General features: G+C 56.1%; 3 protein-coding genes across 3 annotated transcripts in view; all 3 read right to left on the bottom strand.

Moving 5' to 3' along the window:
- Positions 1-243: 243 nt before the first annotated feature.
- The window catches only part of LOC306815426 (uncharacterized protein), a 135125-nt gene continuing 118586 nt past the window's right edge, over positions 244-16782 (bottom strand). Inside the window, exon 3 of the mRNA XM_079331988.1 lies at positions 244-390. The gene's annotated coding sequence lies outside the window, so the exon portion shown is untranslated. The remainder of the gene's footprint in view (positions 391-16782) is intronic.
- The window catches only part of LOC306815427 (class I histocompatibility antigen, F10 alpha chain-like), a 235813-nt gene continuing 226393 nt past the window's right edge, over positions 7363-16782 (bottom strand). The window contains exon 6 of the mRNA XM_079331989.1: positions 7363-7546. The gene's annotated coding sequence lies outside the window, so the exon portion shown is untranslated. The remainder of the gene's footprint in view (positions 7547-16782) is intronic.
- LOC306815424 (class I histocompatibility antigen, F10 alpha chain-like) lies at positions 8491-12838 on the bottom strand (the record flags this gene model as incomplete). Its single annotated transcript, XM_079331986.1, has 5 exons — positions 12684-12838; positions 10544-10807; positions 9891-10163; positions 8801-9073; positions 8491-8708 (listed from the first exon to the last, which is right to left on the bottom strand). The coding sequence occupies exons 1-5, from the start codon at positions 12748-12750 to the stop codon at positions 8491-8493; spliced, it is 1095 nt and encodes a 364-aa protein (XP_079188112.1). The 5' UTR covers positions 12751-12838.

Below are 16782 nucleotides of genomic sequence, written 5' to 3' on the forward strand. Positions count from 1 at the left end.
AAGATGCAGGTCCCTAACAGCCCAGGAAGGCTCCTGTCCCATAAACATCTGCTCTGCCCCATTCTGAAATAGCGACCAGCTTCCTTTTCCTCAAATCCAGCATCCTTCACATCTTCTGGAAGATCCCTCCAAGTCCCCAACCATACCTTTGTTCAACATGTTTATTTTTACTCTGGCTTTGGATGCTTGGGAAAGACAAAGAGAAATGCAAAGAAAATCCAGGCTACCACGAGCCAAGGATGTGGAGCCCCCAGCCAGGTGTCTTCCCTACACAGATCAGCAGCACCAGGGCTCAGCGGGGCTCTGCACACCGGGGGTCACTGGGGATCATCCAGTGCGGATCCTGCCATGGGGGATGGAGCTGGAGCAGCGCACGAAACTCTTCCCTCACTCAGGGCTTCCCTCAGTGGACACTCCGTTGGTGTGGGATCAAGGTGGAGCCCCTTGAGAAGCTCTTCCCACACTCAGGACACTCGTAGGGTCTCTCCCCGGTGTGGATAAGCCGGTGCCTGACAAGGGCAAAGTTGTGCTTGAATCCCTTCCCACAGTCAGGACACTCATAAGGCCTCTCATCCATGTGACTGCGATAGTGCAGGAGGAGAAGGGGGCGGCTCTGAAATGTCTTCCTGCATTTATCACTCTCATAGGGTCTCTCCCCAGTGTGGCTCCTCTGGCACGCAGTCATGTTTGAGCTGTCTCTGAACCTCTGCCCACACTCCCAACACTCGTAGGGCCGTTCCCCCGTGTGGATTCTGCGGTGTCAGATGATGTTGCTTTTCACACTGAAGCCCTTCCCACATTCCGAGCACTTGTGGGGCTTCTCCCCATGGTGAAGCTGCTCACGCAGCCCCAGCTCCGAGCTCCGGCCGCCTCCCCGGCCCGGGCTGGCTCTTTCCTGCTGGGATCCCCGGGCTGTGCGTTTGCAGCCCCTCCTGCTGCGGGATCTGCGGGGCTTTTCCTCCCCGTTGCATTCCTGCGCCGTGGAGCCGCTGCAAACGGCCTCTTGCCCGAGGCTGTGCTGTGGGGATTTGTCCTCCCTGCTGTCCGTGCTCAGCTCCTTGTCTGGGGGAGGAAGGACAAGGACAGGATGGGATTTGCCTCCGTGTCAGAGGCAAGGGCAAGGAGATCCCCCCAGGGCTGTGCTGCAGCCGGGGCCATTCTGGGCTGGGAAACGGATCAGGACACAGGGGGAAAGGGGCACTGACTTCCTCCTCACCTGCCTGGGGCTCCCGGGCCATCGACCTCGTCCTCACAGCCTCCTCCTCCTCAATGCAGCCAAGCTTTGGGAAATCCTGGTTTGGGGGAGGAAACAAGGGCTGAACGCGTTGGGTTTGATGGTGGCGCTGCCCAAGGGCAGCTGGAGAAGTCAGCGCCCCTTTCAGCCTCGGGGGCCCGGAGCCCGCTCAGCACCAACCTCCCGCACCCCTCCAGGCTGCCGGGGGTCCCCCGGCTCCGGGATCGCCCCTCTGAGCTCTCCCCGCTCCGGGGCTCCCGCCTTCCCCCCCGGCTCTGCCGGGGATCCCCAGAACCGATATCGCTGCTCCCCGCTGATACCGGGTCATCGCCACGGGGGAGCCGCCAAGATCCCGCCAGGGCAATTTCCGCCTTGGCTTTGGGCTCCTCCAACATCCCCTGAATCGAAAAATAAAACCCTCCCGGAGTCCCCCATGATGGATTTGGGTCGAGCTTCCTGTCCCCACTCACCTGCGGGATTTTGGGGGCGATGCCGCTGGACCCGAGGGAAGCTGCGGCCTGAGCGGACGGGGGAGTGAAGCGCGTGGTTCCAAAATAGCTCCTCCTTTTCCTACCGCTCTTCCTGTGTCCCTCCTCTTCCTCCCGCTGCTTCTCTTCCGTCTCTTCCCTCTCCTCCTCTTCCTCTCGCTCCTCCTCCGCTCCCAGCTGTCTCCCAGCGCAGCCAGAGCCGCTGGAACTGGGGTGCCCAACGCCCTGAGCAACCCCCAGGTCCCTCCCAGGACCCCTCAAATCCCTGGAACCGAGCGTCCCCCGCATCCCCTGGAAGATCCCCCCGTGTTCCCAAGCAGGTCGTTATTTCACATCTCTATTTTTACCCTGGTTTTGGGTGTTTGGGAAGGACAAAGAGAAATTCAAAGCAAATCCAGGCCACGGGGAGGATGTGGAGCCCCCAGCCAGCTGTCTTCCCAACACGGATCAGCAGCACCAGGGCTCAGGGGGGCTCTGCCCACCGGGGGTCCCTGGGGATCATCCAGCGCGGATCCTGCCATGGGGATGGAGCTGCAGCAGGGCACTGTCTTGGTTTGACAGACAGGTGTCTGCTGAGGAGCTCTGGAGCTTCTCTTGAAACGGAAAATGTAAACTCCCTCCCTCTAAATTAATATGACTTGGAAGTTAAGGAGCTCCCTGGCAAAGATATGGGATTTAGAATAGCAGTTTTTCACTGGGAAAAGGAAAATGAAAGTATAGTAATATAAAGACCAAGACACTGGCAAGGTCAGAATGCAACCTGTAACCCTGTTGTTCAGGGTGTTGGTTACAGTCTGAATAATGGTACCTGTAGTTTTCTTGGAGTGACAGATGTGGTTTTGTTGAAGCAACGATTTTGGAGAAGGGTGTAGTTACTTTTTTAGCATCTAGAGGTGATGAAGATAGGCCTGGTCTTCTTCTGGGAATTTAGTGGGATAGGTTGCTCTGATGTTTCAAATTTCAGATTTTATTTAGGTAGGAAATACTTGGCTTTTCTCCTTGGCTGGGGCATCTGCCATAAGGTATAACTCCTTGTGGGGAGGAGTTCTGAGGGATGGGTCATGGAAGAGATAAGGAGCCCTGCTCCACCTGGTTTCAGCAGATGGTGATAGAATGTATACTTCTGCTTGCATCTTGCATTGCAACTCAACACATCATCTACTCCTTACTCTATTCCCATCTACATCCCACCTTAATTAATACCTTCTTTAAACTCTGCTATATATTTTTATCCACAGTGAAACTTTACACACAATTCTCACTTAAGATTAGGTTTTTCTGTGGTACTCAATGGGTTTCTTTATCTTTCTGCATTACCTACTAAGTGTAACTAGGTTTGTGAGCAAAACCAATTGTACGGATTGGTTTGCCTTTGCTTGAGGTGGGCCTAATCTAAACAGTCTTAAAATACCTTTTATGTGTCCTACAGGGACTTTATCCCCATCCAGTGTGTGCAAGGCTTCAGACTGGGCAGGACTTGCTTGAGTGATGGACTCTCAGGTGTTGACTATTTAGGTGGCTTTTGTTAAGTTCATGTCTCAATTTGTGGATGTTTCCCTGCCAAGTGCCTTTAGGGTAATTTGAAGTAGTCTGTTGTACAGTTCAACTTTCCTGGCAGCTGGTGTGTGATAAGGGATATGATCTATTTATTCAATATCCTGGTTTTTGGCTGAGGTGTTTCTAAGGCTGTTCTTGAAATGGATCCTGTTGTCTGACGATTCTCTCAGGGGTGCTGTGTCTTTATAGGACTTGCTTTTTTGGGCTTAAGACGCTGTTTAGAGTAGTAGTGTGAGGTACAGGGTAGGTTTCTAATGATCCAGTGGTGGCCTCTACAATTGTGATCACGTAGCACTTGCCTTGGGGGGTTTGAGGCAGTGTGATGTAGTTCATTTCCTCGGCTTCTTTATACTTATATTTGGAATACTGCTCCCCATATTAGAGAGGCTTTATCTGCTTGCCTTGCTTGATTTTAGCACGTCTTACAGTTATGGATAACTTGAGAAATGCAATTTATAGTTAAAACTACTTTTCAGTTTTGTGCCTACTTATAGGTGGCATTTTTGCCTTGATGGCTTGAGGCAGTATGGGCCTATTGAGCTAGGAACAACTCTCCCTTATGTTGCTAATTTAAATTTATTTATGACATCTCTATTTTTGCAGCTTGATCTACTTGCTCCTTGTTTTAATGTTCTTTATTAGCCTGACTACCTGATGGAGTTTTACAGATAGTTTGTCTGAGTGGCAATGCCTTTCCACTCATCAGCAGCCTCAATTGGTTTTCCTTTATGTTGCTAGCTGGCCTTTTTTTACCTTTCTAGCTAACTCCACAGAGCATTGGTTACTATTTATGATTCAGTATAAGGGTAGAGCTTTGGCCAGTTCTCTCTTTCAGCAGTGTCCAGGGCCAGCTGAATGGCTTTGAGTTCAGCAAGTGCACTTGATTCACCTTCTCCTTCAGTAGCTTGTGTGACTCGTCGTGTGGGGCTCCCTGCGGCCACTTTCCACTTCTGGTTCATCTCAACCATGAGACAGAAACTGTCAGTGACAAGAGCACAGCGTGTTTCTTGTGCTGGTAGTTGGTTGTATGGTGGAGCTTTTTAGCCTGGGTTACTTGTTTCTGCTCCTTTTTGTTAGTGAGACTAAAGTTTTTATCTTGTGGCCGGTTTTAAGTGTTTTTAAAATTTCAGGGTGACTAGTTTTTCTAATCCAGCTGTGCTGTGTGATGAGAGCAATCCATGGGCTCCATGTGGTGTGGGTGGCGTGGTGGGTAGAGGAGCCTTTTCTTTAAACATCCACCACAGTACCGGGAGTGAGGATGCCAAGAGGAGTTGTGCTTTTGTGATAATTCTTTTTGAGGTGGCTTGAACTTTCTTATTATAGGCAGAAAAGATTTTGTTGGGTTGTTTTTTTGGTTTGTTGTTTTTTTTTTTTTTTTTGTGAGTGTAGTTTGCTTCAGACTTTCTGTAACTTTGACTCTAGAATTCTAGTGCTCGGCCTCGAGTCTCCCCAGGCACCTTCTGCTAAAGGCTCCAGGACAAGCCATTGTTCTTGGCTGCAGAGTAAAGCACATTCCTCACCTCTGGTCCCGTCCTGACTGGGCTAAGGGCACAGCATGAACGATTTTCTGCTTGGTCTGGGTGAAGGTTTGTTGTTGTTCAGGGCCACAGCTGGAATTGTTCTTCTCAGGGTGACCAGGTAGAGAGGGCTCACAATGTGGCTGCACTCAGGAATGCATTCTCTAGAAACCTATGGCCCCTAGGAAAGCTTGTGTTTCCGTCTTGCTGCTTGGTGGAGAGACTGTGATGATCTCATGGATCATTTCAGTGGGGATCTGGTTCTGTCCATCTTGCCACTCTACTCCCAGGAACTGGATCTCTCAGGCAGGTCCCTTGACTTTGCTCTTCTCCATGGTGAAACCTCCTTCCAGCACTTTCTGTATGATCCTCTCTCCTTTCTCAAATACTTTTATTGCTCTGTTCCTCCACACAATTGTGATATTGATGTATTGCAGATGTTTTGGAGCTTTACCCTTTTCCAGTGCAGCCTGGATCAGCCCCTGGCAGATGGTGGGGCTGTGTTTCCACCCCTGGGGCAGTCAGTTCCAGGTGTACTGCACGTCCCTCCAAGGTGAAAGCAAACTGAGGCCTGCACTCTGCTGCCAAAGGAATAGAGAAAAATGCATTGGCAATGTCAATGGTGCCACTTTGCTGCCTTGGGCTCCAGCTCCTCCTGGAGATCCAGCGTGTCCGGCACGGCAGCGCTCAGCACTGGAGAATCAACAACTGGGAGAGAGAGGGGGTCTAGTGACTGCTGATCAGAATGCAAATTTACTCTCAGCTACATATGCTTTTATACCACTTTTAGGAAAGCTCGTCATTTTTTACTACATTGGTTGGGTTAAACGTCACACAGACAAGCTTACACATTTTGCAATATTTCTACTTGATTCATTCTTCTTTCCTGTCACCAGTCTTGATCCAATCTTCATGGAGTCTTCAAAGCTCTGTTTGCTCTTGCCAAGACATCTTGTTTATCAAGCTGCTTATGCTAATTAAATCCACAGTGCTCTGTCTTAGCTCCCACAGTGGAGTCACTTCATTCAAGGCACAACAGCCTACAGTAAATTTCTATTGTCTGTCAGACTTGCCCACAGGCAAACTGGGGCTGTTGAAGGATGAGTGGGTTTTACTGAGCACCCTTTGACTTTCTAGCCAAAATTTTATGGGTGGGGATAATGGCATCTTGATTCATCTGATACTGCTGGCTGTGTGCTGTTGAGGTGTGTCACGATCCGCCCAACCCGAGCGGGAGTTGTGGCTGGTTCTTTTATGGATCTCAGAGCGCAAAAGACACAGCAGGGGACAAAACCAGTTTACATTTACAGAAATGCACTTTATTTAGTGCCAACCAAAATGCGATAGTGGGACAGAGAGAGAGAGAGAGAGAGAGAGAGAGAGAGAGAGGAAAGGGGGTCGGGATTATAGCTACCAAGACGGGCAGACGAATCCTCATGGAGCCAGCCAATAGATGTCTGTTGCCATCTGGGGAGATCTCAGGGGTCTCCTCTGAGAAAGTCACTTTTATAGTCCTTTCCCAAAGCAAGTGGCTTCTGGCCAAAAGGTGGGAAGATTTATGGACTATTGTATGTGGAGATGGTTACCCTGAGGAACAGGTGGAAACAGGACGTTTCAAGGCACACCAAACCATCTTTGTTGTTATGAACACACGCAGGGCAGCCCATACTGACCAGTCCATTGTTCTTCCATCTGTGGGAGCTTTGTTGAGTCAGCGCCCCGTGACTAGTTGTCATGAGAAACCAGTCCTGGTAGGCATCACCTGTGGAACAGTCACTTGGCGTTCCTCCCATCCCTGGCCAGCGCAGGCCTCAGGCGAGGGTCATTGGGCAGAAACAGACGAGAGGCTCACACGGACTCTCACATCTTGTTGCAGGCTCTCTGGTCCCTTGGCCACAGTCCAAACTCCCCAGCCAGTTTCTGACTCGTTTTGGGGCCCAGGTGCAGTTATGGTTTCTTCATGTTTACAATGCCTTATCCTCCCATCCTGCTTCTACAAACACAACAAAGTCAAGCAAATTATTTCTTCTCTTAGCTCGAACCAGCTCCATCTGCTAATAATTAGCCCTTCTACTCAGGTTCTATTCTTCTTTCTAAACTCTTAATCAATATATATTGGTTTTATCCTTGTAGCTATAGTGTTAACCCTTTTAATTCTTCCAGACCCTTGATTCACCCTGACCTCTCCCCCCATCCCACTGTCCCTCCAGGAGCCCGACGTGGCCAAACCCTCCTGGGGACACCTCAGACACGAGGCACAGAGTGGGAAATGAGTCCTGGGAGGTAGAGCCAGGTGTGGCTGGCAAGTCCCAGTTCCAGTCCTGGTGTCACTATCCCAGTTCCTGGTGTCCCCATTCCCATTCCTGCTGTTCCCATCTCTGTCTCTGCTGTACCTATCCCATCTTGGTGTCCCCATCCCTGCTCCCAGTTGTCCTCATCCCTGTCCCCAGGCTCCCCATTTCAATTGCTGGTTTCCAGAGAGGAATTGCTGGCCACTGGAGAAGGGAAGCTGGATTTTTTTGCCCCAGGAGGATTTATTGCTCAAACCAGGATAATTTCTCACCAGAACCAAAGCATTGGGAATATTTGTGGTTCTTGGTTTTAAAATACTGGAGAATGGGAAATTGATCTGTTAGCAGGAGCTGTGGGTGGGTGGGAGCAGCGGGGATGAGCTCTGCTGGCAGCTCTCGGTTTCCTGGGAAGAGGGAAGGGGCCAGATCCAGTTCCATGGATTGTTCAGGCAGTGACTCCTGCTGGGATGAGAGAGGGTCACAGTGTCACCCTGTCACTGTCCCCATACCACAGGATGGACCTGGCTGGAGCCCATGGAAAGCAGGAGCTGCTCCAGAATCCCACCTGAGCCTGTTCTAATCCTGCTCCATTCAAACCATGTGATCCCTCTCCATCCATCTTGCCCCAGTCCTGCTCCATCCATCCCACCCAACCTCGTCCCAAAGACCCTGGCCCAATCCCTCTCTGGAATGCCAACCTGATCCCTCTCCATCCATCCTGCTCCAATTCTGCTCCATCCATCATCCATCCATCTATGCATCCATCCACCCATCTATCCATCATCCATCCATCATCCATGCAACCATCCACCCATTTATCATCCATCCATCCATTCATCATCCACCCATGATCCATCCTCCCATCATCCATCATTCATCCATCATCCATTCATCATCCATCTATCCATCCATCCAACCATCCATCCTTCATCCACCCATCCATCCATCATACATCCATCCATCCAACCATCCATCATCCAGCCAGGCATCATCCATCATCTATCCATCATCCAACCATCATCCATGCATTCATCCATCCATGCATCCAACATGCATCCATCTATCCATCCATCATCCATCATCCATCCATCCCAACTGATCCTACTCCAGAAACCAGCCCTGATCCCATGCCACAATTCAATCTCATCCTGCTCTGGACTCCTGCTCTAATCTGGAATCCCTCCCTGATCCCAATCTGTCAATTCTGCCCCAATCCCCCTCTGGAATTCCACCCCGACCCCGCTCCATTCCTGCAGTCATTCCCAGCAGAAAAGGAAGGTCCATGAGATTCCAGCATGGATCACACACTTAGATTAACCCCAGGATACATTCTGGGATCCACATGGAGGGGATCCAGAGCTGGATCCATCACTGGAACTCAACAGCTGCCATGTTGTATCCATTTATGTCCCTCTTCCCTGTGGAAAAACAGTGGGATCAGCGTTGGTGGCACAGGATTTCCAGAAATATGCTGGGTGGATCTGTGCCCCTTCCTGACCCCCATCCCGTGTGTTACCGGATTGGCGCTTCCAGACGACGAATCCAACGAGGACAATGAGGATGATGATGGCAACAATGGACACAGCGACCACCACGGTGAGATTCCCACCAGATGTCGGCTCTGGGAATTGTGGGATGGTGAGGAGGAGGAGGGGAATCCCCATCTGGGAATTCCAACTCCCCAGTTCCCACATTCCACATTCCCAGCCTCACCCCAAGCGAAGATCCCGGGCTCCGACATTCTGGGATGCTCCACCCGGCACCGGTACTGCTCCCGCTCCTCCGGCCACGCCTCGATCCTGGCCCAGGTGTGGAAGGTGCCGTCGCTGTTGGGAACGACCCCGCCCCACTCCGTCTCCTGATCCCGGATTTCATCCCCCTTCATCCAGTTGACCGCGATGGCCTTGGGGTAGAATCCGTACGCGTGGCAGGACAAGATCAGCATCCCATGTTCCTCTTTTCCAGACACATGGACATCAGGGGGCTCTGGAATGGGATAATGGTGAGAGACATCCATGGAATTCCATGGGAATGCGATGGGGGTGAGATCTGCCCATGGAATTCCCACTACAATGGGACAGGAGTGAGATCTGTCCATGGAATTCTCACTGGAATGAGATGGGGGTGAGATCTGCCCATGGAATTCCATGGGAATGGGATGGGGGTGAGATCTGCCCATGGAATTCCAGGGGAATGAGGGTGAGATCTGCCCATGGAATTCCCACTGCAATGGGACAGGAGTGAGATCTGTCCATGGAATTCTCACTAGAAGGGGATGGGGGTGAGATCTGCACATGGAATTCCCACTGCAGTGGGATGGAGTGAGACCTGCCCATGGAATTCCCACTGGAAGGGGATGGGGGTGAGATCTGCCCAGGGAATTCCCACAGGTATGGGGATAAGATCTGCCCATGGAATTCCATAGGAATGGGATAGAGATGTCTGCCTATGGAATTCCATGAGAATGGGATGGGGGTGAGATATGCCCATGGAATTCCCACTGCAATAGGATGGGATGCCCATGGAATTCCCACTGGAGTGAAATGGAGGTGAGATCTGCTCATGGAATTCCATGGGAGTGGGATGGGGGTGAGATTTGCCCATGGAATTTATTATGAATGTGATAGAGGTAAGATCTGCCCATGGAATATCATGGGAATGGGATAGAGATGAGATCTGCCCATGGAATTCCCACTGCAATGGGATGGGGGGGAGATTCGTCCGTGGAATTCCCACAGGAATTACCCTGTTCCCAAGTCCTCCATTCCCAAATCCCACTTTCCCACAGGAATTCTGCTCCCACCTTTGCGGTCCAGCTCCTTCTGCCCATATCCGACATGTCTCTGGAGCCACTCCAGGCAGATGTGCCCCAGGTAATTTGTCATCCTCTCAGCCACATTCTCATCTTCCCAGCGCCTCCTGGTGACCTCAGCAGTGCTGTCGGCTGCCACGAATCTCCTGGATTCCAGGTCAAAGGAGATGAAATCCCTCCCGTCGTAGCTGTACCGGTAAGATCCATGGATGCTCCCGTCGGACAGGAGGTCACAGCCAGCAACTCGCAACCACGTGTGGAGACCTGGGGGGATTGAACCCACAGAGACCCATGGAATTGTGTCCCAGCCCCACAGAGCCCCATCCCAGCCCTATGGAGCACCAGGGTCTGATGGAGACACAGAGAGCCTCATCCCAACCCCAGAGATCCCGATCCCAACCCCATGGATCCCACCCCAGCCCCATGGATCCCATCCCAACCCATGCAGCACAAGATATCCCATACCAGCCCAATGGATCCCCATCTCAGCCCCTTGGCAGCCTGTGAATCCATATCCAAGCCCTATAAATCCCATTCAAGCACTATAGATCCCCACTCCAGCCCCACAGATCCCATCCCAACCCCATGGATCACCATCCCAACCCATGCATCCACATCCCAGCCCCACAGATCCCCCCAATCACCCCTGCTCTGGTTGTACCGGTTCCGCAGGTTACCCAGGCTCCTGGCAGCCCCGTGCTGGTTCCCCACGCAGATCTGGGTGTTCCTATCCCAATATTCCGGATCAGCTGATTCCTTTACCCACTGTGTCAGTGGCTCCAGCCGGCCCCGCTCGCTGTCGTAGCGTGTGAAGGGGATCCCATCCAGGTACCCAATGCCCATGAACTGGGGGATCCCTGGGCTGGGCTCTGACACTGACACATGCAGGTAGTGCAGGGAGTGGAGAACTGGGGGGACACAGAGATTTGGGGGGGTTGAGGGGTCATGGATCAATGAAAGGGGAACTGGGAGAGCTGGGAAGGGAGTGCATGGGGTCCCAGTGTCCAGGAATGGGGGCTCAGGGGACTCCCAGTGTCAAGGAAAAGAGGATACAAGGACCGAGAGAAGTGAGATAAGGGATCAAGGAAATCCCCAGTGCCAAGGAAAGAGGGGTCACAAGGTGGGGAGAACCGGGATGGCTGGAATGGGGGGCTCAGAGGTCCTTGATGCAGAGGGAAAGGGGGGCTGGGGGCTGATAAAAAACAGGAATGGGGGTCCAGGAGGTCTCAGAGTCAAGTAAAATGTGGGTCTGGAGCTGGGGAAGGCGGGATGGATGGGAAAGGGGGTGCAGGGGGGGATTGGTACTGGATAAGGGAGTGCAGGGAGGTGCCTTCCTTTCCACTGGGACTGGGAGTTCAGGGGGGTCCCAGAGCCAAGAATCCCCCCGGGAGTGTCCACGATACCCCAGGGACCCTCCCAGACCCCCCGCAGGATGAGCAGGGGGTGGAGATCTGGGGGGATGCAGAGACTGGGGGAGCAGGAAGCGGAACGGGGAGAGCCAGGAAGGGTCCAAGGCTCAAGGGAGGGACTGGGAGAGGCGGGATGGGGGATCCAGGGGGTCCCTGTGCCCAGGAAAGGGGCTCCAGGGGTCCCCGGTGTTGAGGGAAAGGGGGGGCTGGGACTGGGTGAGGCGAACGGATCCCGGAGGCGCAGCCTGGGAAACGGGAAAGAGACCGAGGGAGCGCGGTGGGGGATGGGACGGGGAAAAGGGGGAATTCCAGGGAGTTCATCTGGATCCCATTGGATCCCCGCTGAGACCCCTGGGACCCTCTGGGACCCCGTTTCGGGAATCGCCGGGAATGGAAAACGGGGGGACACGGAAAGTTGGGAGGTTCGGGGGGTCCAAAGGTCAAGGGAAAGGGCGGGACTCGGGTCTGGGAAAAGCGGGATGCCCGAAAAGGGGGTGCAGGGGGGTCCCAGGCCTGGAAATGGAGATTCGGGGGTATCGCAGTGCCCGGGAATGGGGGTTCAGGGGGGTCCCAGTGCCAGATGAGGGGGTTCAGGGGGGTCCCCGTGCGCAGGAATGGCGGTTCAGGGGGGGTCCCAGTGCCAGATGAGGGGGTTCAGGGGGGTCACCGTGTCCAGGAATGGGGGTTCAGGGGGGTTTTCTGCTGGGAAAGGCGATGGAGAGGTAACAAGACCGAAAATGACGATTCAGTGGTTTCTCCGTGCCCGGGAATCAAGGTTTAGAGGATTCCCAGTGCCCGGAAATGGGGGTTCAGGGGGTGCTGGTGATAAGAACAGGGGGGTTCAGGGGGGTCTCCATGCCAGATAAGGGGGTACAGGGGGGCCGGTGCTGGGTTAGGGGATCGAGGGGGGTCACACGACGCAAAATGTAGATTTCAGGGGTTCACCTGCCCGGGAATGGATGGTTAGGGGGTTCCCAGTGCCCAGAAATGGAAGTTCAGGGGGGCCCCGGTGCCCGGGAATGGGGGTTCAGGGGTTCCCGTACTGGGGAATGTGTGTTAAGGGGGAGTTTCCTTCCCGGAATTCGGGGCTCAAGGGCGTTCTGCTGCCCGAAAATGGGGGTTCAAGGGGTGCTGGTGAGCAGAAAATGGGGGTACAGGGGGGTCTCCGTGCCAGATAAGAGGGTACATTGGGGTTACGGTGCTGGGAAGGGGATCGAGGGGGGTCAGAAGACCCAAAATGGAGATTTCGGGGATATCCCTGCCCAGGACTGGAGATTTAGGGGGCTCCCGGTACCCGGAAAAGGAAGTTCAGAGGGGTCCCGGTGCCCGGGAATTGCGGTTCAGGGGGGTCTCTGTTTCGGGGGGTCCCACTCACCTTTCGTCGTGCCCCCCAGGCCCCCCAGGAGCCCCAAGAGCAGCCCCAGCCCCAGCGCTGGAGCCATCGCTGCCGTCCCCGCTCGCAGCTTTGGCGCAGCTCGAGAGACCCGAAAGCGAAAGTGACCGAGGCAGCGCGGGGGGGAGGGGAAAAGGGGGATTTCCAGAGAATTCCTCTGGATCCCTCTGGATCCCCGCTGCGACCCCCCTGGAGCCCTCTGAGAAACGCCTGGGACCCCCAGGGACCGCCCTTAAGAAAGCGCCGGGAGTGGAGAACTGAGGGGACACGGAAATTTGGGAGATCTGGGTGTGCAAAGGGAAGGAAAAGGGCGGGTCTGGGGTCTGGGAAGGGCGGGATGCCCGAGAAGGGGGTGCAGGGGGACCCCATGCCGAACTAGGGGGTGCGGGGGGAGTCCCCATGCCCAGTAATGGGGGCTCAGGGGGTCCCGAGGTGAAGGAAAATGGGGGGCTGGGTCCCCGAGAGGGGGAGGGCCGGGAAATGGGGTACAGGGGGGCACTGGGGCTGGATAAGGGGGATCCGGGTGCGCAGGAAATGGGGTTCGGGGGGGTCTCTTTGCAGGTGATGGGGTTCAAGGGGTCCTGGTGTCTGAAAATTTAGGTTCAGGGGGGTCCCGGTGGCCAGAAATGGGGGTTCAGGAGGGTCTCGATGCCCAGAAATGGGGGTTCAGGGGGGTTTCCGTACCCGGGAAGGGGGTTCAGGGGGTGCCAGGTTCCAGATAAGGGGGTGCTGGGGTTTTCAGAACTGAGGAAGGGGGAACAGGGGGGTCCCGGTTCTCCGAAATGAACGTTCAAGGGGATCCCCGTGCCCAGGAACGGGGGTTCAGGGAGTCCCGGTGCCGGTCCCGGGGCCGATCCCGAAGCCGCAGCTTGGGAGACGCGAAAGTGACCGGGGGAGCGCGAGGAGGGAGAGGGGACAGAGGAAACCCTGGGAATTCCCTTGAATCCCCCTGGGGACCACCCAGGACCCCCCCGCAGGACGAGCAGGGAGTGGAGAACTGGGGGGGACTCAGAGATTGGGGGGTCTGGCGGCGTCCAAGGGTCAGGAAGCGAAACTGGGAGAGCCGGGAAGGGCGCAAGGTTCAAGGAAGAGACCGGGAGAGGCGGGATGGGGATCCAGGGGGTCCCTGTGCCCAGGAAAGGGGCTCCAGGGGTCCCCACTGTTGAGAAAAGTGGGATCTGGGAGCTGGGAAAGGCAGGAACGGGGGTCCAGGGGGTCCCTGGGCCACGGGAAAGGGGGGCTGGGGCTGGGAGGGGCGGGCGGATCCCGGGGACGCGGTTTGGGAGACGCGAAAGCGAGACGGGAGTAAAGGGGAATTCCAGGGAATTCATCCGGATCCCACTGGATCTCCGCTGAGACCCCCGGGACCCCCTCCCAGGAAGCGCCGGCAATGGAGAACTCGGGGGATGCAGAAATTTGGGAGATCTGGGGGTTCAAAAGCCGAGGGAAAGGGCGGAACTGGGCTGTGGGGATGGCCGGGAATGGGGGTGCAGGGGGGTCCCAGAGCAGTGACGGGGCTGCGGGGGGATCCCAGCCCAGTATTAGGGGGTGCAGGGGGATCCCGGTGCTGGGGAAGGGAGTATGGGGGAGTCCCCGTGCCCAAAAATGGGGGTTCAGGGGTTCCCGTGCTGGGGAATGTGTGTTAAGGGGGAGTTTCCTTCCCGGAATTCGGGGCTCAAGGGCGTTCTGCTGCCCGAAAATGGGGGTTCAAGGGGTGCTGGTGAGCTGAAAATGGGGGTACAGGGGGGTCTCCGTGCCAGATAAGGGGGTACTTTGGGATTACGGTGCTGGGGAAGGGGATCGATGGGGGTCACAGGACCCAAAATGGAGATTTCCGGGGTATCCCTGCCCAGGATTGGAGATTTAGGGACTTCCAGGTGCCCGAAAATGGAAGTTCAGGGGGGTCCCGGTGCCCGGGAATTGCGGTTCAGGGGCGTCTCTGTTTCGGGGGGTCCCACTCACCTTTCGTCGCGCCCCCCAGGCTCCCGAGGAGCCCCAAGAGCAGCCCCAGCCCCAGCGCTGGAGCCATCGCTGCCGTCCCCGCTCGCAGCTTTGGCGCAGCTCGAGAGACCCGAAAGCGAAAGTGACCGAGGCAGCGCGGGGGGGGAGGGGAAAAGGGGGATTTCCAGAGAATTCCTCTGGACCCCTCTGGATCCCCGCTGCGACCCCCCTGGATCCCTCTGAGAAACACCTGGGACCCCCTGGGACCGCCCTGAAGAAAGCGCCGGGAGTGGAGAACTGGGGGGACACGGAAATTTGGGAGATCTGGGGGTGCAAAGGGAAGGAAAAGGGCGGGTCTGGGGTCTGGGAAGGGCGGGATGCCCGAGAAGGGGGTGCAGGAGGTCCCCATGCCGAATTAGGGGGTGCGGGGGGAGTCCCCATGCCCAGTAATGGGGGCTCAGGGGGTCTCGAGGTCAAAGCAAATGGGGGGCTGGGTCCCCGAGAGGGGGAGGGCCGGGAAATGGGGTAGAGGGGGGCACTGGGGCTGGATAAGGGGGATCCGGGTGGGCAGGAAATGGGGTTCAGGGAGGGTCTTTTTGCGATTTATGGGGTTCAAGGGGTCCCGGTGTCTGAAAATTGAGGTTCAGGAGGGTCCCGGAGAGCAGAAATGGGGTTCAGGGGGGATTACGTGCACGGGAATGGGGGTTCAGGGGATTCCAGGTGCCAGATAACGGGGTGATGGGGTTTTCAGGAGAGGAGAAAGCGGCACAGGGGGGTTCCCGTTCCCCATAATGAACGCTCAAGGGGGTCTCTGTGCCCAGGAAGGGGGGCTCCCCCCGAAATGGAAGTGCAGGGGGGTCCCCGTGCCCAGGAACGGAGGTTCAGGGGGTCCCGGTGCCGGTCCCGGGGCCGATCCCGAAGCCGCAGCTTGGGAGACGCGAAAGTGACCGGGGGAGAGCGAGGAGGGAGAGGGGACAGAGGAAACCCTGGGAATTCCCTTGAATCCCCCCGGGGACCACCCAGGACCCCCCGCAGGACGAGGAGGGAGTGGAGAACTGGGGGGGACTCAGAGATTGGGGGGTCTGGCGGCGTCCAAGGATCAGGAAGCGAAACTGGGAGAGCCGGGAAGGGCGCAAGGTTCAAGGAAGGGACCGGGAGAGGCGGGATGGGGGATCCAGGGGGTCCCTGTGCCCAGGAAAGGGGCTCCAGGGGTCCCCAGTGTTGAGAAAAGTGGGAGCTGGGAGCTGGGAAAGGCAGGAACGGGGGTCCAGGGGGTCCCTGGGCCACGGGAAAGGGGGGCTGGGGCTGGGAGGGGCGGGCGGATCCCGGGGACGCGGTTTGGGAGACGCGAAAGCGAGACGGGAGTAAAGGGGAATTCCAGGGAATTCATCCGGATCCCACTGGATCTCCGCTGAGACCCCCGGGACCCCCTCCCAGGAAGCGCCGGCAATGGAGAACTCGGGGGATGCAGGAATTTGGGAGATCTGGGGGTTCAAAAGCCGAGGGAAAGCGCGGAACTGGGGCGTGGGGATGGCCGGGAATGGGGGTGCAGGGGGGTCCCAGAGCACTGACGGGGCTGCGGGGGGATCCCAGCCCAGTATTAGGGGGTGCAGGGGGGTCCCGGTGCTGGGGAAGGGAGTATGGGGGAGTCCCCGTGCCCAAAAATGGGGGTTCAGGGGTTCCCGTGCTGGGGAATGTGTGTTAAGGGGGAGTTTCCTTCCCGGAATTCGGGGCTCAAGGGCGTTCTACTGCCTGAAAATGGGGGTTCAAGGGGTGCTGGTGAGCTGAAAATGGGGGTACAGGGGGGTCTCCGTGCCAGATAAGGGGGTACATTGTTGTGGCCGCTGCTGGGGAGGTGGATTGAGGGGGGGTCACAGGATCCAAAATGGAGATTTCGGGGGTTTCCGTGCCCGCGAATGGAGGGTTGGGGGGTTCCCGGTGCCCGGAAATGGAAGTTCAGGGGGGTCCCGGTGCCCGGGAATTGCGGTTCGAGGGGTCCCGGTATCGGAGGGTCCCACTCACCTTTCGTCGCGCCCCCCAGGAGCCCCAAGAGCAGCCCCAGCCCCAGCGCTGGAGCCATCGCGCTGCTCCGCTGCGATCCCGCCCCCAGAACTGGCCGCGTCCCCAGCGCTGGCCCCGC

Source organism: Erithacus rubecula (genome assembly GCF_903797595.1).
Source record: "Erithacus rubecula genome assembly, contig: scaffold_132_arrow_ctg1, whole genome shotgun sequence".
In the NCBI taxonomy this organism is placed as follows: Eukaryota; Metazoa; Chordata; class Aves; order Passeriformes; family Muscicapidae; genus Erithacus; species Erithacus rubecula.